The 25,245-nt window shown below is 37.6% G+C and overlaps 1 protein-coding gene across 1 annotated transcript; it reads left to right on the top strand.

The window, feature by feature from the left end:
• Window positions 1–3: 3 nt before the first annotated feature.
• Window positions 4–14,572, top strand: LOC139718378 (somatostatin receptor type 3-like). Its single transcript, XM_071629848.1, has 3 exons — window positions 4–147; window positions 12,254–12,389; window positions 13,546–14,572. The coding sequence occupies exons 1-3, from the start codon at window positions 4–6 to the stop codon at window positions 14,076–14,078; spliced, it is 813 nt and encodes a 270-aa protein (XP_071485949.1). The 3' UTR covers window positions 14,079–14,572.
• Window positions 14,573–25,245: the final 10,673 nt, after the last annotated feature.

The raw sequence follows: 25,245 nt of genomic DNA, 5'->3' as shown, positions 1-25,245 counted from the left end.
CCGATGGCTGGCTGGCTGGCCCGCGAAGGAAAAAATGAATGGGAGGAAATGGCCCTACCAGAACCACTGCGGATGGAAAAAGAGAGGCTTGTAGATACCAGCAGCCTTACAGGCGTTTGCCTTCCATCCGGGGTCTTCCCATACAGAGTCTGTGGAAGTTCATCACCACTAGCTGACATCCGATATCGACAATTAGAGGCCTATCAAAACTTGAATGAAATCTTAATTAAAAAAAAAAAATCAAATTTCGATATGTTTTGTTACGAAGGATGCTCACCGCGCAGCCTCCAGTGGCATAATGGTGAACACGCGTAGGCCCTAGATATAGTGCTGATGTGACTACATCTTTGAGTGATTCTAGGACAGAGGTCTGTAATTCTTGCTGCAAAACTGATTGTATCAACAATACTATGTAGACAGATTAACAACGGGCTAATCTTAGAAATTTATGGATTATGATAATGCGCTGAGCAAGAAGGTATGTGTAAGATAATGTCTGTAATTGATTGTGCCGATTTTTTTTTTCGGCGTTTTCTTCCGTGATGCTCGTGATGCTCCCGGGGGAAATAAAAACACAAGCAAAACAGGAGATGCTGGGCCTCTCTTTAAACTGCGCACCAAATGCTGCAACTCACTATTTTGTCCGTGGCGAGGTTTACTTAACGAGAGTGTGACGTTTCCTCTTTCACGGTCTATTGTTACCGATTACTGCTAAATGATGTTGCCATACGGGTCAAATAGCGTTTGCCAGGCAGTCATTGCGGTTGCCCAGTTCCGCCCTTTCTGTGATAATCACACATCCTTGTCAATTTCCCGTTTTGATTCAACACGTGTCGAAGAAAATAAAGCGTTAAAGCAATCCTTGAATGTCACTCAGTAGCGCGTGACACGCTGTGACAAGTTCGTTGAAAGCTGAAAGGATCATCAGGTATCGAAGATCGAGGAGCTCATTCCCAGCTGCATTGCGGTACAAAGTATATCCTTTATCTTGTCTTCCCTCTTCCCATGGACCTAGTCCATATCAACTACCACATTCTCATATACATAGGCTGATTAAGTAAAGGTCTAAGGAGATGGGTGGTGGTGGTGGGGAGGGGGGGGAGGAGGTTGGGGGTTATGTGGATCGGGGTTTCGGATGTTCATGAGTGTTCGAAGATCCTAGTTACTAAAGATGTGTTAACCCTAAATAGGCCGGGCTGTTTAGGTATAGTTGATAGAGCCGGGGGGGGGGGGGGGCCTCCCAGGCCCCCCCCCCCCCTCCAGATCTCGGCCGTCGACCGCGCGATCGCGACGAAAATTGGCACACACATTGCCTATGATGTAATCTAAAATATCTTGAAGTTAATTTTTCAAAAAATTATCATTTATGCTAAATTATGCTAACTTATGCATAATGATGCATGAAATCAGACTATTTGGTATAAATCACAAAATAAAGCTCAAAACAGGCACATTTTTTTTTTGTAAATATTCTTTTTAGTGTCCTTAGCAAATGTAATAAAAAATTGTGATATCAGAAAAAATTCTTAAGTATTTTATTGTTTTTGTAAAATTTCTTATGTATTTCTTTGTTTTTTCGACTTTATGTTTTTCATTGTTTTTTCGATGAAATTTGTCCGCGACATCGCTCCAAAAACACCAAAATAATCATGCTTTTATGAAATTTGCCTGTAAGCACAGTTTGCATTGAAATTGTACACGAATTCACGTTTTTGAGCAATTTTTGGTCTGACATGCATGTACATATTTATGCGTAACTTCGGAACCGCGCGCCCGGGCATCGCAAATTTGGTGTCAAAAGATGCACGAGACTAGAAAAAAAAAAGTCATGAAACGTCGCGGCGATAGCTTTTTGCGATTGCGATACATCGCGCGGAACGTCGAGGGGGGGCCTCGGAGCCCCCCCCCCCCCCCCCCCCCTCCCCGGCCTAGTTATGGTTAAGCCTGTGATTAGCGGCTCGGGGCTAAAACGATTGGCCCTTGTCGAAGTTTGAAATTAACACAATCTCGTTTTTTTGAAATATAGAAGATAAAATATACATAAGTTTTACCTATAAAGATAGATGTAGACATTGGTGTATTTATTATATATATATATATATATATATATATATGATATTTCTTGTTGTTTCAAACGCTTTAATGTATTCAATCAAGGCAGCGTTGCGTCGGTGTTTCAGGAAAATATTTGTCTAAAATGTTTGATTTATATTTATGAATTATCACAGCTTCTTTACGTTATACATATGCCTGATCTACTACCAAAAGCGACAAACAAAAATATTTGACAGTCTGAGGGGAAAAATACTGGTAAGAACATCAGAGGCAATATTGTGCTAAAGGTAAATATGTCAGAGGTCTAAATGCCAGAGGTAATAGAATAGTAAGACAAACAGTTAAAATGTAGAGGTAATAGTGCTACAGATTAAAAGTTTTACAAGAAATCGAACTGAAATATTAGTCCTGTTGTAATATTTGAATGATATCACTTATTCACGCTGCCCTTGGATGTATTGATACGGTGGAGTGGTATATGGCGCTATACGCTATACCTCTGACATATACCCCTCTGACGTATTCCCCTCTGACATACTCCCTTCTGACATACTTCCTTCTGGCATATTCCCCTCTGACATATTCCCTTCTGGCATATTCCCTTCTGACATATTTTATTCCCTTCTGGCATATTCCCTTCTGACATAATTAATTCCCTTCTGACATACTCCCCTCTGACATATTCACTTTTAACATGTTGACCTCTGACATCACTTACCCCCTTGGCATTTTTGCCTTTGATATCTTTATCTCTGACAGATTGGCACTTCTCTAAATATTAAGGAATAGCAAACAGAAATTTATCGATCATCTATCGCGACAAGCATAGAGAGTTCACCAACCTCTTTGAGGAAATTACCGTTTGAATCTTTGTAAATGTATACACAAGAAAGCCTACACCAAGTATCTCATGTTTTGCAGATGATTAATAATCAGTGTAGATTTTCACAACTGAAGCATCTCTCGAACTACTATACATCAAGTTAAAAAAAAAAACACACACACACACACACACACACACACACACACACACACACACACACGCAGAGAAAAAAAGATGCTCCACTTTCGACATATTTGAAGAGCTATAATATTCACCTAGAGTTCATACACGTCATTTTAATGGACCGGTATGATGTTTTAAATTTGTTCGACAGATTTTTTTAATGTTTTCTTTTGTCTCGGGCTATATCTAGTCTGTACTGCACTGTCATATTGTACAATATACTGTATATATAGTAACTAAACTGGCTCCTTTTATTAGTATCTGTTTTGTCTTTGTTTGAGTGGTCGAAGTAGTTTCTGTCATGATTAGTAAAGAGTTATTTTTCTTTTGATTTTCAATTTGCCCGAGTGGCACTTAAAACTTCTTTTGTATTACTTGACCAAAGTTATGAGATCAGCTGCTACATAATTTATGGACTTACAAGAAAAAAAAAATTAACCTGGAAAAGGTAATTGGTATCCCTCACCAAAATTCAGAGTAAACTGTTTAAGAGAATAAGAATAGCTAGAATGCGTGCAGTAAAATACTGCGACTAACAAAAATTTGATATTCTGTGCCTAATACATCAATTCTAAACTGATCATCTTGCACGTAGTGTACGTGCATTACTATACCAATATTTTAGCTTCATGCTGTAGAGTTTGTTGTTGATGTTGTGTTAATTCTTTCCAAGTAAGCACAGGGAAACGCGGCTCAGAAAATTGAAAATGAGCAGACGAGATTCAAAGTATATTGCAATATGCAAGTTCGGCTAGATACATTTTGTCTTTCCGTGTATGTTTCTCTGTCTGTCAGTCTGTTAGTCTGTCATTCAGTCTATCTGTATGTCGGTATGTGTCCTATTCAAAACCCGAGATGACTCTTTTGTCCCGTTACCTGTACTACTGCAACTCTATTTTAAGTTCTAGATTGAAGCGTGCTAAACAGAGATCGTCTATCAGAGCAAGCAAGCTTGTGAAAATAGATTTGTGAAGCAGTAGTGATAGCTCTACACATAATCGAAACATGAAATATAAAGCACCAAACCTTTGTGATTACTCAATATGGTTTATAGCTTTCTGTCTTTCATTCTTTATCAATATTCATCTATCTATTTTCGTCATTGACTATCGTCGAGACAAATTGTAATACTACAGTGCAGTATCCATCAGCAAATCAGGTAAATTTCTTTCAAAATTTACACATTGAGGCCTGTAATGCTGAAGTAGTGATTATAAGAATGAAATGATCAAGAAGTACAAATCCACCTTAATTACAACAAACTTGGTGACGGGGTGATGATGCAGTCAATCAAAAGCAAGATTCTCCAATCAATTGTAATTATTACTGTTCTATCTTATAAAGAAAAGATAATCATTAGTCTTGTCTTATTTACATTTGATGAGCCTGTTCATCAAATCAAACATGAATTAATCATTTACATCTGATGATTGACATGGTGCTATTTTGTTTTTTTCAACACCAAAAAACAATCATGATTTTCTTTTTCGGGTTCTCATTTTCCAGGATTATTTATGTTTTTTTCAAAGGTACATAAAACGCCCTCTTACAAGTCCTGATAAACTTTCGACCTAATTATAAACTTCACATTAAGGAAAAGGAAATTAATCTGAATATCACAAATCATTATTGTTAATTTACCATATATCGCATTTGCGATCAATCGTAGTTCTGTTTCAGTTTCGCACAATCGTCATAGCATGCTAAAAAAAAAAGATCTCACGAAGGAAGCTCTGAAGGTGCGCGCTAACTGTGCTAAATGTGTGCATTTGTGCGTGTATGTTTATATAATAAAAAAAAACAAGAGAAAAAGTAAGGGAGGCAGAGTGGTGAATATATTGATATGTAGTCAGATTTGATTTGATTTATTTAGTTTGGTTTAGTATATGTGCTTAGATTCCAAGGTGATTTCCTGTCAACAGAAGTTTCATGTAGGCCTATGAGTTATCAAGCAGGCGTTCCATCTTAACTTTAACAGGGTTGTTACCTTCATGACCACCTTTGAGTTGTATTGTATTTTTCGATAAGGCCACTAGATCCTAACCTCGATCTCCAGATTTAATAGACCAGGATCTTTTAAACAGCTTTCACTTGATCGGACGCCCTCATGCGGGAAAAGTATTATCACGGTCATTGTGAATTCGCTGTGTTGGCTGACAGTGAACATAATCAGGGGATTTTTAAAGTATAAGTAGCAAACCGCTAGAGTGCCGAGCTCCGCAACGAGTATCCCCAACAGGTAGTGGGAGATGTCAAGGAGGGAAAAAGGAGGGGGGGGGGGCGTTGTCCTTAATTTCAAAGTGCCGCCTCGAGGTACAAACAGGCTCAATTTCATTAAGTTCACTGCGTAATGTATGTTCGTGATTGAATCAGGACGGTGCGACGTTCACTGTCCTACTTTCTCGATCGCCTCCACCTCAAAAAATCAATAGAACAGGAAAAAAAAAATAATGATGACAATGATGATGACGATGATGACCATTATTCTTGAGTTTATATGGGAACTTATAAACCCAGAAGGCAAACCCGCTGACCAAACAATGTATTCTTGAGGGCTTCCTGAGTTTATGAAGAAGAAAATAGGCCTACTACTGCCGTCATTTCCAATTTCAGTTACGTCCACAGTTCTGAACAATGTCGTCCAGATTAAAGGAGATTCTGCATAAGTGTGATTGATTATGTGTGATTCTGTGCGTGTGTGTGCGTGTGTGTGATTGTGTGTGATTGTGTGTCATGTGTGTGTGTGTGTGTGTGTGTGTGGGTGTGGTTGTGCACTCATTACCTCTTTATGGGAGAGGGGATCCTCGAATCCCTCGATATCAGAACAAAAAAAAATGAATATAATGAGTATATTCATGATTATGCTCTCCTCCCGTTCATATAGCTGTCAGACTATAGCATGGAGTCAAAGATAAACGATACCGAAGGCATGCTGTTAATGGTGCGTAACTTCCTGGGGCAAACATTATTCGGTTTCTACCTGTAATGGACAGGTGGGAAACTTCACAAAACTGCTGTGTGTCGGGCCGCACGTAGTCGCCATTGCGCATCGGCTCTAGTACATGCACACAGCCATGATTTCTTTAAAATTCTTTTCTCCAATTTCCATTTCCCTCCTCAATCACTGTCAGTCACAACAGTTCTTATGTTAAACTAATTATTCATACATCCGGAAGCATCTTACCATATGTAGCCTAAAACGAGGTAGTAATGGTTGTAGCCGCCAGAGACAAAATTAGTACTATATGGATATATGACTCATGTACCTTACAAAACACAACGACATCCACACCCTGGGATAAGATTCAATGATTAGCGACCGCTGGTCCGAAAACGGGCTGTCAAAGACATCACGTATGAACGAGTGTTTTGCTATGTTTATGTTTGATTCCTCTGACATAATTTCAGAATAAACAGATCCCGCTTCCTTCCCGCAAGCTACAAATTATTGACGACACTTAACCCATCCTGCTGATCTTTTTGATGTAACAACTGAGAAGGCATAATTGCCCTATTGCCTCATTATCGACGAACGGGACAATTAAAGCTTCATATTATACAGATATCGCCTCTTTAGAGGTGTAATGACCACACCTGGTATTCCCGCGGGACAGAAAAATATTGTCTCGAGGGAAAAACTATCATATAACTCCCATAAGACTGTCAAGTGTTACAACCGCAGACAAGACAGTGTGTGTAGGGTGTACCTCCCTGGTAGGCCTATATGTTATACGATGTACTATGATCTACATAAATACACATCATTTCATTTTAGCTCCGTCGTGACGCGTCGACAGGCAGTCATTATCTTGAATTCTATCACCTAAAGTGATGTCACTGTTCGCAATATAACGATTTCGATCCTTGCTGCATTAGTCATCACGTGACTGCACTATGACCAAGCGCTCGTTTAAGATTAATTATTATCTGTTATCATTCTCTGTAAACAAGAGACCTTCATCCTTGACTCACACTGAGAGGATATCAGCTAAATTGTTCAAGGGCTGCACTGTCCAGACTGATCATGATACTTTCTCAATATAATCTCCAATTGTGCTTTATTTTGTAATTCATTTCATTTTCTGATCTCGTGTCATCGTGACACCTTGTATGGTTTCCTACCATTCGTTTAGAAGGAGTGTTCATCACGATATATCGCTTAATGCATCATATTACTTGCCGAGACCGTTTCGTCAGTTCTGGTCCGCATAGTGAAGTCATGTCCACAATCGCTCCGGGAATTGTGGTATATTCATTGATGCTATTATTTCGGTTAGGAATAAATGTTGATGCACTTTATCAATTCCATACATTTCCTCTCCCATCCTGTCTCCCTGCCTCTCTCCCTCTCTTCCTCTCTCTCTCTCTCCGTCTTACCTTTGTCTAACATATCGTTTAAAAAGAAAAGTTCCTGTCCCTAGATGTTCACGATCGATGATTAACAGTGCAATAGGTCGCATGTTTCAGACTGCATGCTCTGCAAATTCGCACTAACCAAATGGGTTGCCCTGTTAATTTTGCCTATATGTATTTACTTATACTCCTGTATTCATTTAAAGATGTAATATGGATAATGGATATGGATATATATCAAATTTTGTATATAAACATCTATATTCTTTTGTTCATAATACTACTGCTTGAATGTGCGTCTGTATTTACATATACTGAAAGAACACAAGATGCACCTAATGCCTAACCTCTCCATGAGGTTTGTAAAACAAAAACCACACATATGAATATCGTGTAATGGTAGTGATTTTGTTTTATTGACTCTTCTGACCTTTTATGTAGAGTTTGTGATTATGGTATGACAAGAAAATAATTTTATTAGTGTACAGAGAAATCGGATTACGTTGACGACATGAGATACATTACTATCAAGTTTCCGTTGAATGTTCTATCATGGCGCTTTGTTGAGGGTACATCAAACTACCCAACCGCCATATCATTTCACCCGGATGCCACTTGCGTCAAATCGCTCATTATATTGCTCGGTTTCTTGTTAGAAGCAGTAAGACTAGATTTTAAAAGCTACAGTTGTTCCCCCTTTTCCAACAGTTATGTGATAACATAATGACGTTGATAAACATCGAACGAGATTGTTGATGTCATTACCTTTCAAAGAATAGGAAATGATAGGCGGATCGCATGCGGGGAAAAGTAAGAAATGGTGACGTCATTGTCACATGAGCAGGCTATACATAGTGAAGAGTCAAAGCTCTACAAGTCACCTATCGTCGGCCTTATGGCAAGCCAAATTACTTTTTAAAAAGATTTTCTGATATCACGAATTCCCTTTCGTGATATCAAAAATTCGAACTTCTGATATCACAAATTCAATTTTTGATAACACAAATACCCATTGGTTTATCACGTAAAACCAATTTTTGATATCAAGAAATCGAATTAGTGATATCACAAATTCAATTCGTGATATCACGAATTCAATTCGAGATATCACGAATTCACATTCTTGATATCAAGAAATACATTTTGTGATATCACTAATTCCAATTTGTGATATCATTAATTCACATGGAATTTCAGCACATATCTTTCGCAAAGAAATCATTTGATTTCGAGCATTAGTTTTGCTCTGAAATTCAACCGTAAATTCTAGCGTTAGTTGAGGGCAGAAATACACAGGGAATTCGAGCTTTAGTTCAGTGCAGAAAACCAACGGGAATTTGAACGTTAGTTGAGCGCAGAAATACACACGGAATTCGAGCATTAGTTTTGCGCTGAAATTCAACTGTGAATTCGAGCGTTAGTAGAGAGCAGAAATACACGAGGAATTCGAGCATTAGTTTTGCGCTGAAATTCAACTGTGAATTCGAGCGTTAGTTGAGCGCAGAAATACACAGGGAATTCGAGCATTAGTTTTGCGCTGAAATTCAGCTGTGAATTCGAGCGTTAGTTGAGCGCAGAAATACACAGGGAATTCGAGCATTAGTTTTGCGCTGAAATTCAACTGTGAATTCGAGCGTTAGTTGAGTGCAGAAATACACAGGGAATTCGAACATTATTGTTGCGCTGAAATTCAAATGTGAATTCGAGCATTAGTTGAGCGCAGAAATACACTGTGAATTCGAGCATTAGTTTAGCGCAGATATTCCTATGGAATTTCAGGTGTTATCTTTACATAGTATATAACGATAGTTACAAAAAAAAAAAAACCTAAATGAAGAGTTTTGGCAACTCGTCTTCATTTAAAGTGTTTAGGAATTGGTTTTAAAAGAATCGATAAAAATAGATCGTTTAGCAACATATCTAAAATGCCATTATTGATATGTTGTCAATTACTTCAAAGTCACATATTATTATATTCTTATTTTTCTCCATTTCTCGCCACTGATTTGGCAGAGACTGGTTGACTTACAACTTTTGTTTGCGTTTCTCTTTACTCTGTCACGTGAAAGATACTCTCTCCCGACCTCCCCCTGTTACTCCTCCGAGTTAATAAGAGAAATTTCTCATTGCGCAGATTAACGAAATTGAAGTCCTTCGTACCACTGCTTTTTTCTTACTACAAATTCTAACTGTTTGTTTGCCATACATACTGCTGCATAAACTCCTCATAAGATCTGGATATCTTCACTCTTCTTGCTCTGGTCTGAAGACTTTTGGGCTAGTGCATTCCAGTTTTGTTCTCCCCGGTTTTGGTTCTTGAATAAACTTGCCTATAATAAATTACACTTTAAATTATTTTACAAAATCATAAACATATTGGGGCAGGCAAACTGTACACCCAACACTATTGGTCTTAATGGATACACCCCTTTGTTCTGGAGGACTGATTTTGAGGAGTGAGAAAATGTCTTTAGGAGAAACACGTTGCTTTATGTTACCACCAGCCGACACCAGTGGTGGACATTTGGCAAGTTTACGACTCCCTCTCGAACCCTGCATGACTCACAGTCTCTCTATCTTATTCTCCGCTGCTGACATACACAGACCAGAGGGGTGATTGCCCTCGGTCGGTCCTCCGCAATACAAACACATGGTATGCTTTTATAACACACATACACATACAACCACACATAATTATCATCGATTTGGTGGAAGAGTCTTACTGTAAAGGGGATTACCACATGAAAAATGCATCATAATTAACAATAATGTAGTAATAGATGACAATTTGAGGACCAAAACGATGAATTAAATGTAGGCCCTAAGTGAACATAGTATCACTGAATTCATGATAACATGTTGCAAAACAATTGATTTGTATCAATGATTCATCGAATATACCTTGATGATCATTTAGGGAATGATGGATGTGTAAATCTCTCATTGTTATATAGTTATTTGTATTTTGAACATTGTTCTAAAAAAAGTTAGCAGTAGTATACATTCCATCTGAATATCAGCTCAAAAGTAATGTTCCAATTCCCTGTGTATTTCTGCTCTAACAAAAAAAAAAAAAAAAAAAACCGCTCGAATTCACAGATGAATTCCAGCGCAAAACTAACGCTCGAATTCCCTTTGTATTTCTGCGCTAAACTAATGCTCGAATTCACAGCGATTTTCTGCACTGAACTGACGCTCGAACTCCCTGTGTATTTCAGCGCTCAACTAACGCTCGAATTCACAGGTGAATTTCAGCGCAAAACTAACGCTCGAATTCACTTTGTATTTCTGCGCTAAACTAATGCTCGAATTCACAGCGATTTTCTGCACTGAACTAACGCTCGAAATCCCTGTGTATTTCTGCGCTCAACTAACGCTCGAATTCACAGTGAATTACTTTACTGATATCACATATTCCAATTTGTGATATCAATAATTCAATTCGTGATATCACAAAATGGAATTTGTGATATCAGAAATTCGCATTTGTGATATCACAAATAAGAATTCTTGATATCACAAATTCAAATTAGTGATATCACAAATTTATTTCGTGATATCACAAATTCGAATTTGTGATATCAAAAAATCATTTTGTGATATCACGAATTACCATTGGTTTTTCACGTGAAACCTATTTTTGATATCAAGAACTCGAATTTCTGATATCACAAATTCATTTAGTGATATCTCAAATTGAATTTTAGATATCACAAATTCGAATTTCTGATATCACAAATTGAATTTGTGATATCAAGAATGGATTTTGTGATATCACAAATTCGATTTCTTGATATCACAAATTAAGTTCATGTGCTACACTTACGGGAATTTGTGATATCACAAATTTAATTCTTGATATCACAAATCGAATTCTTGATATCACAAATTGAATTCTTGATATCAAAAATTTGATTTTTTGATATCACAAAATGGAATTTGTGATATCACAAATTAACTTTAAATGTAAAAAAGGCTTGCCATACGGCCTCATGCCAGAAGGGCCCTAACACCAAAGACTTTGTACACTGTTAGGGCCCTTCTGGCATGAGGCCGACGCATATAATTGTAGATGGTTTTGTTCAGATGTTCGAATCGTTTCATTATTTTCTGGCTTTTCTTTTCATGTTTTGCTGTATCTTACATATACATGTAGTTTATTTTCTTTGTAAATGTTACATTCAAATATCATTTTTCCGAAATATATTTGTGTACACATTTGTTTTGAACCCCGCTTATTATGCTTTTGTTTGTTGTTAAGCCACATACAGCAGTGAACAAGGCCAGGAAAGGCCGAAATCTTGAGAATTAAAGTGCGGTGGAAAGCTACGTCATTGGATGTGGAGTCTTCTTTATTCGTACTCTTGCATGCTTTCACGACATTTAAACCTTCGAGTATAAAAGATGTTGAATCACCTTGCACTTGTTTGAGTTTATATATTATAAACATATAATAAACAAATGATGTATAGGTATTACGTGTGTGTGCTCATGTAACACCAAGAAGGCAAGCAAAGCTAAATATCATAATAAAGGATGCGATGTGTCGAGATTACAATGCACATTCTCTTCTACGGGTCTACATGGTCTAGGGCAATTACCCCCTAGGCAATTACCTCGGACCCCCCCCCCGACCCTGCATGGGTCTAACCCTAACCATAATTCTGAACCTTATCTTAACCCTAACCCTAATCTTTACTCTAACCTTCACTACCCAGTATTTAGCCGGGGTTATTGTCCTGGCGGGGAGGGGGTAATTTTCCTGATATGCTCTTCTACTCATCTCATTTCTTTTATCTTCCTTTTCTCCGTTGCCACTACTTTTCATCGATCACGTAGACGATTCGTCAGGCAGCCTGCCTCACTCTCGCCTACCTTGCCTTCGATCGATATCGACTCATCATTCAGCCGACGTCATCAACGAGATGGAGGTCGCCTCCGTACGTCCTCACTGCGCTCGCAGTGATTTGGATAGGTATAAAAAATCTTCAGCAATCAATTCTTAAGTATTTGTTACCAGATTCCATTATTCATTCATTCATTCATTCATTCATTCATTCATTCATTCATTCATTCAATCATTCATTCTTTCATTCAGTTTCCACACAAATTATATAGTGTTGTATATGTAACATACATCCACAGAGATCAACAAAGAGTAACACACGTTGTAAATTCACTTTAACAGACTATAATAATTTTACATGACACAGAATGAATTCAAATCAGTCGGAAGAGTACGTTACAGTCATATTGGATGACTAAGATTATGTGCGGGAAACCTACAGAGAAGCAGATGCATGTGGGGTAGGTCCCCAGAAAAGAAGAAAAATGAAAAGAAAACACTCAGTCAATCACAATTATGAGCACAATTAGGGGATGAAAGTAACAAGCCTAATGACAAGATTGGTGATTGTAGTATTGAAAAGTGCAACAATAACGATGGCAGTATTTAGTGGTACTTGAACTAGTGGTAGCATTCACGATAGTTGTATTAATCAAATAATGACAGTGATACATCAATAATAAAGAAATTATATAGGGACACAATGTGCCCCCCCCCCCCCCCTTTGGGCCTGGAAAGGGTCTAAATAGCTTGGGTTTTAAGTCGATTGCGTTGGCCGTTATTCTTGTGAAGAAGTCTATGTGCTTTTAATAGGTGGTTCACCCAGTTTCACTTACGATTCCTTTCTGTTACATTTCAATAGTCCGGTTCGTCATTCCGAAGTTTCGTTATTTCAAAAATTGAAAAGGATCGTTGTTCCGTAGGTTTGATAGGACGCTTGTTTTTTCATTTTTTTTTTCAATTCATGAATCATATCTTATTTTCGTATATTATACTGTCGAACCTTCGGAATAACAAACCTTATTTCATTTTTGGATCAACGACCCTTAGGAATAACGAACCGCATTTCATTTTCCGACTAACGAACCTTCGGAATAACTAATCTCCGGAATAATGCCACGTGTGTTTGCATTATTGAATCCTTTCACTTACGGGCTAACGTAGGTATGCACAATTTGTGTGTTTCGGTACAGCCAACCTTCGGAGTACCGAACTTTTCTCCGTTTTCGGATTAACGAAGCATCGGAATAACGAACATCGCACTCCCTTTCTGTCCATTTCTTAGTTTCCGGTGTCTTGCAGCTACCTACAGCTGTACTGACCGGGCTGAACGAGGCAGGGTCCTGTCGTGAGTACAGGCCTTCACGCGGAGGCGCCTGGTACTACTGGGTGAAGGTGCTGACTGTGTATCTCTTTCCTCTTGCCGTCATTGCCTTCTGCTACTTCAAAATCTGGCGGCGTCTCAGCGCTCCACGGAGATCGTCTACGCGCAGCAGTAGCATCAAGATGCGCACGTTCCGGAAACGCAGTGCGCGTCGCATCCTGATCATCGTAGCCATCTTCGCAGTCCTCTGGATGCCCATCTTCATCGTCCACCTCTGGCCGCACTACGACGTCGTGGTCACCGAAGACTCGCCCAGTTACGTCTACGTGCACCGCGTCACCAACTTTGGACTCTACTTGAGCATGATGCTTAATCCCTTTTTGTACGCGTTCGCCGGGCAGGGATTTAAAAAACACTTTAAGAAATTCGGCGGGCAGACTATATCCTCGTCTACTGGCGATCTTGACAGGGAGCAAACACCAGAAGGAAAGTGACAGCTTTCTGATTGAAAAAAAAAAACCGTTCTATTTGTAGTGGGCGAAAAGGAGTCTGTTATTACTTATCACCGATTAATTTCTGCATTGATGACATCTTGCCCTCAAGAACTTGACTGCTCTTAACGGAGTTGCAGATTGACTTTCCGTAACCATGGTTACTATACTGACTGCAATATACCAAAGAATGACAATGGTTCTGTGATTCGCGGCAAATTTGGGGCTTTCCAAGATACAGTCACTGTGATTCTGTGAACATCGCTTACGTCTATTGTAATGCCCACCACGTCCTGTGGAGTCGATTGAGTTTGATCGTGTCATCGTGCAAGTCAAAAAATGTGCTGGACTTGTACGTATGTAACTAATTTACCGTAATGCTATTTAATGAATCCACTTTTTGTAATGTTTCAGTTTCTCGTTGTTATCGTACGTCGTAGTAAATCGTAATCGCTATTACTAAGCAGCAAGGGAAGATTGCACCTTACGAGCGTATCTTTTCAAAATCACATCTCAAATCTTTTATCAAAATTCGAGTGTAACTATAACTTATAATAACTGATATTAGATATGACAAGAAGCAATCATTGCTTCTTGTCAAACTATTTTGATATTGTGAAGATCTATAGGTGCGTAGGAAAGTGGGCCGCATGGTGCATTAAGATTTGCTTTTATTGTGTACGCTTGACTTGAATCAAAGGATGATGGCGTGCTTTTCAGATGTATTTGCACGTGGCAGTCGTAAAGTGCTAAACAACCTCTAAATATCGCAGTGATTTGATTTGCCGAGTATAGGAATATAACAGAACCCCAAAAGACTCTTTTTTAAATGAACATCATGCCTTGGGTGTCTTCCTTTTGCTTTAAAAAGAATAAAACAAATGTAACAGAAACTGTCATATCAACATCTCGATGTGAGCAGGTCTCATACACCATCATTTTACTTATTTCATGGGACGCCATTCATTTAGATTGTTTCATCGAGACGCCGATATCATTTTAGATATATATATATGGAATAAATAAAATTGATTTTTGCAAGAATAAAAAAATAGTGTATGTACATAGTAGAAATAAATCACATATTTTTTCATCTGACTTTGCCAATTAAGCTCAAAGAAGAAAAGATAAGGTCAAAAGGACAACTATAACTGACGCTAACTAATGCACGTGATATTATCATCACTCGATTTGATACAGCACGAACTGGTCTTCATCTCAAAAGTTATTCTCAGAAAGAAATCAAAACAGCGGGAGGAATACAGGAGAGCCGTAGAGGAATATAATATGAGAGACTGCAACAGTATTCCTGACAAACTACGCGGGAATGGAGACCACTGTTAGGGGAATACATTTGTATTTTGAATGCATTCCTCGTCATACTGTGTAACTATCCAATTGAAATGCACCATTGCAGTGTTTGCATCACCTACACGTAATCGATGATCCACGGTACACTATTTTATTTAGCTCGCTGAGAACAGGAGAACAGTGCGTCACGCAACACTCTCACAAATAAGTAAACACGACCAGATAAATACTATTAACCAGTGATTCTATGCCAATATTTGACGTGGTTGATATGTATTTTGAGGTTTTTTTCCCGCTGCGCTGGTTCGTGCCAGGTGAAGAGGAATTGCTTGCTCTTTCTCCGTGAACGGTATATCAAGAGTTGTGTAAAACTCTATTGGAAAGCATTGTGTAAATGAAACGACGTTATGGAAAGGTATCGCTAGTGGAATGGTATCGCTAGATAAAGCAAATCTAACTCTCTTATATAAAAAAACAACAACAAAATAAGATATGATAACAATCCCGACAATAGAAAAGATGTAAATATACCTCATCTGGTACGGCGTCGATTGCTTTACTGTACAATTACAGATATCACCCAATGTTAGTCATGTAGTCACCTCTACACCGCCCTTCTTAAACATTCAATTCAATTCATGTCGTGTTTGATTCTCTATGCCCGAAAGCCAAATTGAATCTCCCCACGTATACATTTGTAATAAAAAAAAAGTGTCAAAATTGTCCATGTATATATACAAGATTTGTTTTCTTGATCAGGTAATCGTGATCCCGAAGTACAACGCAACGACTGCACGATACAAATCATTATGAACATATAGAGAAAACGTTTAACCCCTGCTGCTTCAGCATACCGGTGACCCATATAAGGTGCGATGGTACAATGTCCTCTCCCAGGAGTCTTAGCACGACAGATGCTTAATCCACTTTTCTCGTTTCGAAAGAGTTTAATTCGTGCGACCCAACGTGTCTGAAGTTCAACGTGGGCCGCCATTTTGTATAATTGTATCATAGCTGATCTCCCCCTTGCATTTTTATTAAAAATCTTGTTAGTATCTTATCGGATTTTGAATTACAAAAAGTATATTATGTACACATAGACACACAGTCATAGGCCATATATATATATATATATATATATATATATGCATATGCATATAGGTGCAGTAGAACACACAATTCTTCCAAAAACCGGAGAAAAAAAATATCGAGAAAAACACATAAACCAGAAACCCATGATATTCGAGGGTGCCGCCCCGAGACTGTGCCCCTCCATTATGTAGGTATGTATGTATATATATATATTTTTTCTATGGAAATATTTGAAAAAACACGAGCGCATCGAGCAGAAATGAACGTTCTTTCTCAGAATGTACAGTTATGAACCTCTACTTCTTAGGGAGACATACCAATGTGTACTATCAATTTGTTTTATTTTGTATTGACAATACAATCAATAAACGGCTAGGTCAACGCTAATGTTCTATTACGACCAGCCAGGTATTCTGTGATTTATACGCCTAGTATACATTTTGCCATGACTGATCGCACACCGTTTACCATGCCTTTGTCAAGCAAGGCACAATTTGAACATTAATTCTGTAACAAATAACAAAGACCATCCTGATGAGATTAAAAAGATAGCAATTAACAGATTGTTAATTTCGACTCCCAAAACACACTATAGGCTAGGGCAATATTCCGTGCTTCCAGCAGTGAGCTATTATACTGCGATGACAGCCAAAGAAAGCGCTGATGCTGCTCCGGGAATGTCTAGGTTTCGGGGGGGGGGGGGGGGAATCTTATAGTGGCACGTTTTGGTAAATAAGATACCCAATGTGAGAACCTACAGCCGCAATAACGGAAATTGGTTGTCAAATCATCGACTACAAAATGTATCATGGCGATTATCAACCCACAAGAGAAATTGAGGAGCGAAAAATTCCACCTAGACTTCATTTCCTGAGAATTTCATGACGTTAGCTCCAGCTGTGTCCAGCATAATTGATGACATCAACGAGGGGAAAACCCCGACTTGATAAAAGGCACGTTCGGGTACATTTTCGCTCTTGACGTGTGTATTTCATACACAGGACGCCTCATTTTTAAGCATAACACGCACGTAGGCCTACTGTATGTAAATGCTTTTTTTCGCAAACCCCCCCCCCCCCCCTACTTCCATTAAGAGAGAGTGGCCATAAATATCTTATTTTCAATTTCCTCCCATTTCTCCACTTAGAAACGAGATACTGTTGTCACGCTCAAAAACAATGACCGCTCTTTCGACCAAAGAGGGAGTCATTTTTACAGATTTTTTCTTTTTTTATATAATTCATTCCCTGCTCTTGGTTGAAAATTGGCGTCTTTCTTCGGGCTTCCTCTCCATGTTTGTTCAATTGACCAGAATAAAGGGTTGAATAAAACGTGGAGAATAGGTGAAGTTTCTTTGAATTCAGACTAAGGATGGTTTAGACATCTCTAAATTTCGAAAACCGCGATTAAGGTCAAATTCACATACAGCAAATCAGATAACGATGAATAAAGTCTTCGTTACAGAGCTTTTGTCGACAAGTACTGACGAATTAAAATAAAAAGAATACACACACTAAATAAATACATACATACATGTTAAGTTGAATCTATCCAAAAACCGTGCATGAATTCCGTCAACGCAAAAATTCAAAATCAAATCAAATCAAATCAAATCAATCCAAAGTAGAATAGCAGGCTTGCACGTGTATGAACGCGTGTTGAGGTTCAAATAACATCCCAAGTATTATTATATACTATCATTAGTGAACATGACTTCAATAAAACATAGAAATTGAGCAAAACATGTTGCTGCATGCATTCCTTTTCTCTCTGGTATTTTTCAGTGGAGGCAAAAAATCGGAGAGACAAAATGGAAAATAATGAGGAAATCTAGATACAATGTAAAACAAGCATGTCAAGGAATCGAGCATCTTTCAAAACTACCTACATCATAGCATGAAAAAAAGAAGACGACGCAGCATTTACATATTGATAATTTGCGTACTATTCACTTTGTTTACACCGTGTGCTCCTTTGTTTTTATACCTATGTTCTTCGTTATTTCGGCCAAATTAAATGTTGAATTGAAAAAAAAAATGAAAATCTTTATGATTATTGAAAAAAATGACGTCTCGTTCCTTCCTTTATTAACATGTGCACAAATACATTGATATGCATGTTATGTGTGTACGTGGGCATGTGTGTGTGTATGTTTATTTTATTCATTTTTTTTTTGGTGTATGTTTACTAAGTTTATATTGTTGCCTTTATGTACTCTAAGGGGGTTGAGTCGAAAATTGAATTGGAACAAATTTGGTTTCTTTTACGGGGGCCATTAAAGAGATAGTAAGTGTTGGTTAAGGTGAGGATTCAGCTTTCCATTTTTTGCACAATATACTTAGAAATCACTTTATGAAATGTTTAAAGCATGAAATTCTACGAGGAATTAAAAGTTTATTAACGGATTGATGAAAGTCGGTTTTGAAATGGCTGAGATATCCAAAAACAAGGTTAAACATGGTGATAAAAATAAAACATGGGTACCGACTTTTATTAGGATCTCTTTGTTTAGGATATCTCAGTCATTTCAAAACCAATTTTCATCAAATAAACTTTGAATTCCTCTTAGGAGTATACGCTCTTCCATATTTCATATGAAATTTCTCATTATCTCAAAAAGTCACCATAAAAAAACCAACAACTTTGGAAACCTGAAGCCCTATCTCAACCGAAACTGTACCATCTCTTACAGCAAGTAGTGAGTGGTAATAAGTAAGAAACCAGAGGAACGACGGCTTAAGTCCTCGGCTTAAGTCCCAAAAAAGGCAATGAGGATAAAGTGCCGTGCCTTGCCCACAGCTGCAGCCAGGGGACTCGAACCAGCAACCTCGTGATTGACAGTCGTGGGTCTAATTGTCCACTGAGCTACAGCAGCTCCTCTGAATTGGGAACTTGATTGTGTGCACACGGGGTCTCCCCACGAGACCGTCACCCACGAGTCCTACGGCCCACGAGTTCGACATTGGAAAAAAAAGTCCAAGAGTCATACAGCCCACAAGTTCGACATGATAATAAGGCCCATGAGTTGGACACCAGGGGGGCATTTCATCAACGAGTTCGTCGGAGTTTTCACCGACAAATTTGCTATCAGCCAATCAGACGCAAGGATTTCATTAGCTTTTAACAGTTGTCAGTGTAAATCCTTGCGTCTGATTGGCTGATGGCAAATTTGTCGGTGAAAACTCCGACGAACTCGTTGATGAAATGCCCCCCAGGTAAAAACAGCCCACGAGTTCGACATTAGCAACACGGGGCTGTATGAGTCGTGGGCTGCTAATGGGCTGTGCGACTTGTGGGCTGTATGATTCAAGGGTGTCGAACTCGTGACGTGCACCCGTGCACACACGCAAAATAATTCTTATCCCATTTTTGTGCAGGGTAATGTTTTAGAAGCGAAACTTTGAAATTACTTTCGTCGACATGGCCAGACGATGGCAGAAACGCGAATGATAAGCAAGCCAGTATAATGGATGAGGGTCAATAACTTTCACAAAGAGACAATCACTGCATTAGTCAAGCACTGTTGGGTCAACTGACGAGTCGTAATGACTTACTCGAGTATCGCATTTTCACTTTTATTCAGCGGCTTTGGTTTCATTATCTGTCCGTTCGCCGCCATTCATGAGTCAAAGTTCTTGTGTTAATCTGTTAAGTGAATAATATTTTGTAGTTTCTATTCATTCTTCTAGTTCTTCTGAACACACACACACACACACACACACACACACACACACACACGCACACATATTCATATACAGTCTGTTTGGAGGGTGCTTTTGTTTTGTTTTTGACAACGGAAGTAAAGTTCAATCAAAATTTGAGCGATTAATCAAAGAATTCCACATTGAGGAACGTTGTCCAGGTGCCTCTCAAGCTTGTCCTAGGATTGCCTGACGTAGCAACAACAAATGAGCACAGGCAAACCCGATTCCACGCAGTGATTTGTGCTAAGTAGGAACAGTTAGAAAAACTGAATAAGTTATTCATGTCCTTTATGCAAAATATTAAACTCATCGGAAAGACAGCCTCATTCCCATAGGCCAACTGAGGACTTCGAGGGAACGCTCTGCTCGGGGGGGGGGGGGGGGGGGGGCATTTTCACGAAGCGTTTTGTCCGATATTTTTTGGTCGAATTTGCTCTCAGCTAATTAGATGCAAGGATTTCAGTAGCTTATAACAGTTAGTAAGAAGAAAAAAAAAACATCTGACAAAACCCTGAAAAGAAGGCGAGGACGGTTGGGGTGGGTTCGTAACACACCCGAACAATCACATCGCCCGAATCGATGTACGACAAGCGACGACCGACAACCCATCGCGGCAGGCCGACAGATGGCGCATTGCGATATAATGTAGGCACTTTAACTTCGGCATGTGTCTCACATTGAAAAGTGAGATAGAGACATTGATAAGTCAATTCATTTAAATTCAATTCAGTTCAGTTCAATTCAGTTCAATGTATTGTTTCTCATAATAATTTCTCAAAACAAGAAAAATGGTTGTAAAAATGTGAATGCTACGAATGTATGTAAACACAAATTTGAATAGTTGAGCAATAATTATGTAATGATTAATTCAATATTCATTATGTAGTACCAAAGTGGGCAAGAGAAACATGACGGACCCTACATGAAAGCGAACTTGTAAAGCTGTGGGACCCCAAAAATAAAAGATAATCACCGACAAAATAAATCAGTGAGTGATACACAAAATTGCTTATCAGGAATATGAATAAACGAATTAATTCATAATTCTATGAGTATGTCTAAACGCACTTGAGTTAGGCCTATTGCGCATACACGCGGATAATACTAGTACACGTGTACTCTGAATGATAACATTAACGATTGTTTGCAGATAAGGGATGCGTACTACAACATCTAAAAAGCGATCGGATTTTTTATTCCTTTAAATAGAACACACGTGTAATAACAGAATCTCGGGGTAACCTGGTTTGTATGATCTTCTGCTCTTCTGATTACCCTTGGCTATGTAATTAATGTTAAAAATGTTCTCTCCTCTATTTCTCAACAATTTGACGTTGTTTTTCCCTGCACCGGCACTTCGCATAAGGAGGAAATCCACAAAAAAAATAAACTCGAGAGAGAGAGAGAGAGAGAGAGAGAGAGAGAGAGAGGAAAAAATACCTACAGAGCATCCCGAAAATGACAACAATCGAATAACAAATAAGAAAGATAAGACGTCTTAAAATGTCACTTTTTTTCAGAAAAAAATATATTGACCAGTCCTTATGAATATTCAAATGAGCGAGTGGATAACGTCATGCCTTCACAATTTTTAATGTATGTTAAATATATGAAATTCAGAAAAATTGTTATTTTTAGCTAATACAGGTAAAAACATATTCCTATACCAAAATATATCAGAGTTAACATCTATTTTTGTTTCATATTTTGGCTTGTTTTAAAGCAAGTTCTATATTCATACAGCTGATATATACTATATATATATATATATATATATATATATATTCATTTCTGTATATTATAAAATGAATAAAAAATGTGAGAGCGTGACATCACAACTTGCTGATTGAAAAATTTATATAATTGGTCAAGATATGTTTTACAAAAATAAAGTGAAATTTCAGAATGTCATAACTCCTTATTTTTTATCTGATTTTGATCATTTTTGCACTGATCTTTATAGGGGACTTTTTTTCTCTTTCCTATGAACTGATGAAATTTTAGAGTGGGTTTCTTCTTTATAAAAACGTGAAATAATCCACTCGACGAGTCTTGCTACTCTCCGTTTATCTCACCCTTAGTCTAGCAGCCAGAAAGGGTCCCCGTGCACCCCCCCCTAAAACAAAATTCTACGATATGTTCGAAGATCGTCAGAACCTGTATTTTCCGAATTCGGTTGTCGCCAGCGGAAAAAAAGGTTGCGCGCGCGTCTTATTTGCATATTTCTAAGATGGCCGCCGCCCGTTGCTAGGAGACGGATTATTTTTGAATAACTTTAGTTAGGAATAACAAATTACCATAAAAATGGTATCATTTTGAAGAGAATTAAATTTCCTACAAGCTGATACCCCATTTGATGGGATAAATAGTTGCTGTCATGAAATATTAAGGAAGGAATTATGTTTTTTAGCATTTTTCTAAAAAGATACGGAATTTGGTTATAATGTTCTTTTCCATACATCTAATATGCATTTACAAATAACATTTGAAATTTCCTAAAATTATCCCCCAGTCATAGCTATTATCATGTGAAAACGGCTTTCCAATACACCAATTCCTTTAAAAGTTACACGACATTAAAGGGGATAAGGTTCAATAGGTTTTACAGCAATATTATTTTAAGGGTTATAATGTCTCCGCGCGCAATTGCGTAGGTTCTGTATCTGGGGTTTGTTGTAGATCACTGCTATCTATTGATCAAATCTCATCGAAATCGGCGAAGAAAGAAAGAAAAATTACACTTTCTATTCCTTATATGAAATAAAAATGTTTTTTTTTCTATTCTGTGTTACCAAACTCAATCCATTCAGCTTTCCATATGAACAGTTTCTTGTCTTTTTGGATTCCCTCCAAAATCACAACTTATCTGATATTAAAAAGTTAAAGAAAAAAATTTGACGTGACAGTTTCCTCTTATTGGAAGATTAAAGTGAAAAAAAGAAGAATCTTATGCTAAAAGCCCTAAGAAATAAAGAACTTGTTAAATGGCCTTTCAGAGTTTAAAATGAAACATGGCTATCTTATTTTTTCATAACAAAATGAAGGGAAGTATCTGTGTAGTTCATGTCGGCCCATACTGGGTTACTATTCTTCAGAAATGGTCCCCGTGCACCCCCCCCCCCCCAAAAAAAAAAAAAAAAATCTACGATGTGTTCGAAGATCGTCAGAACCTGTATTTTGCGAATCTGCTTGACGCCAGCGGAAAAAGGGTTGCGCGTGCGTCTAATTTGCATACTTCTAAGATGGCCGCCGCCCGTTGCTAGGATACGGATTATTTTTGAATAACTTTAGTTAAGAATATCAAATTACCATAAAAATGGTATCATATTAAAGAGAATTAGATTTCCTACAAGTTGATACCCCGTTTTATGTAATAAATAGTTGTTGTTATGAAATACTAAGGAAGGATTTTTTTTTTTTTACATTTTTCCCAAGAAATACAGATTTCAGTAATGTTTTTTCCATACATTTAATTTCTGTTTACAAATAACATCGGAATTTTCCTTAAGTTAAACCCCATAAATAAGCATTATTATGTGAAAGCGGCTATTCAATACACCAATTCCTTTAAAAGTTACACGACATTAAAGGGAAAAGGTTCAATACGGTTATACAGAAATTTAAGGGTAATGTCGACGGCCGCACTTGCGTAACGCGTGTAATACTATAATAATCATTGCAAGTATGAGACCCTATCACTTCTTACATCCAAATTATTGATTAAATATCATTAAATCTTGTGGAATATGAAAGCAAATTAAATTTTTTATTCGCTATCACCTTTGATCTACTCAGCTTCACTTTTAGTTTACGTCTTTTTTCATCAAATAGAATAAAGGCCTTACGAGAGGTGTAATTTCATGACGGCCGAAACGGGCTTACCTGGATAGGGGTTTCCAACATATCGATATTAATCAAACTTCTCTTCATCAACTCTCATTCTTCTGATCATCTTCACACACATACTCACACCTCCAATATCACACACAGGCATTCATGCAGGGGAAATGAGCTCAGGCGTGAATTTCGTGAATTTATTCAATACGCCATTAATGCATTCATGGAACATCAAACTCGAATGCTTTATTTAGATGTCGAAATAAGAGTTACATGTATACCGCACAAGCGAAATATTTCTCACCATGCTCTAGCAGGAAATCAATTTATTTTTTTAAGATAAGATCGCACATACGTGTTCTCATTCTTTGGTGGTTCGCCTGATGGTTTTTAAACATATTGCTCACACGTTTATTATTGCCAAGAAACTAATAGATAGATTACAAATACCAAGGAATGGCATTGATAAAAACGAATAGTTGCAAGTCAAATCCAGTCGCTTTCAAATTCTGTTTTTTTTTTTATAAAAAATGATTTCATGCACTTAACTTTATCACATGGGTTGATCTAAATGCAATACAACGTAAACTTGGTTGTTAAATCCGTTAGGAGTGACTAATAATCAATATTATACAAAAAATGAGAGAGAGAGAGAAAAAAATGTTATGGTTAAGTAGACCATGGATCTATAAAACATGAGGGAAATGTCTGAGGGAACATTAACCATGCATGCGTGTATGTATGTATGTGTGCATGTATATACTATAACTATGTATATATAATATATCTATATCTATATATAAATATATAAATATATATATATATACAAATAGATATATATATATATATATATATATATATATATATATATCACGTTTATATTTATGCAGGTTTGTATACTTTTGTGTTGTGTGTGTTTGTGTTCAAGGATGTTTGTGTATGACTAATGTGTTAAACATTAGACATATTCAGAGTGTAAATGTTTAACCACAACGAATACAATATTTTCATGTTTTCCACAGAAATTAGACATCTATTATAATTAGATAAATTTGCTAAAATGATTTGAAGTGTATCTGCTATAGGCGCATCTGACGTGCAATCCACTTTATAGAGCGCATGTAAGTTCCGCTGGAATAACAACTCATGCATGAGTTAAATACACCATCCAATGTTTTCAGATATCCATGCCCTACTCGTCCGCCGGTCCTTTTTAGATAGAGTAA

Source organism: Diadema antillarum, unplaced genomic scaffold (genome assembly GCF_040938485.1).
Source record: "Diadema antillarum isolate AM-2024a unplaced genomic scaffold, OU_Dant_1.0 scf00000093, whole genome shotgun sequence".
NCBI classification, from domain to species: domain Eukaryota; kingdom Metazoa; phylum Echinodermata; class Echinoidea; order Diadematoida; family Diadematidae; genus Diadema; species Diadema antillarum.
This window is presented reverse-complemented; position numbering and strand designations above follow the sequence as displayed.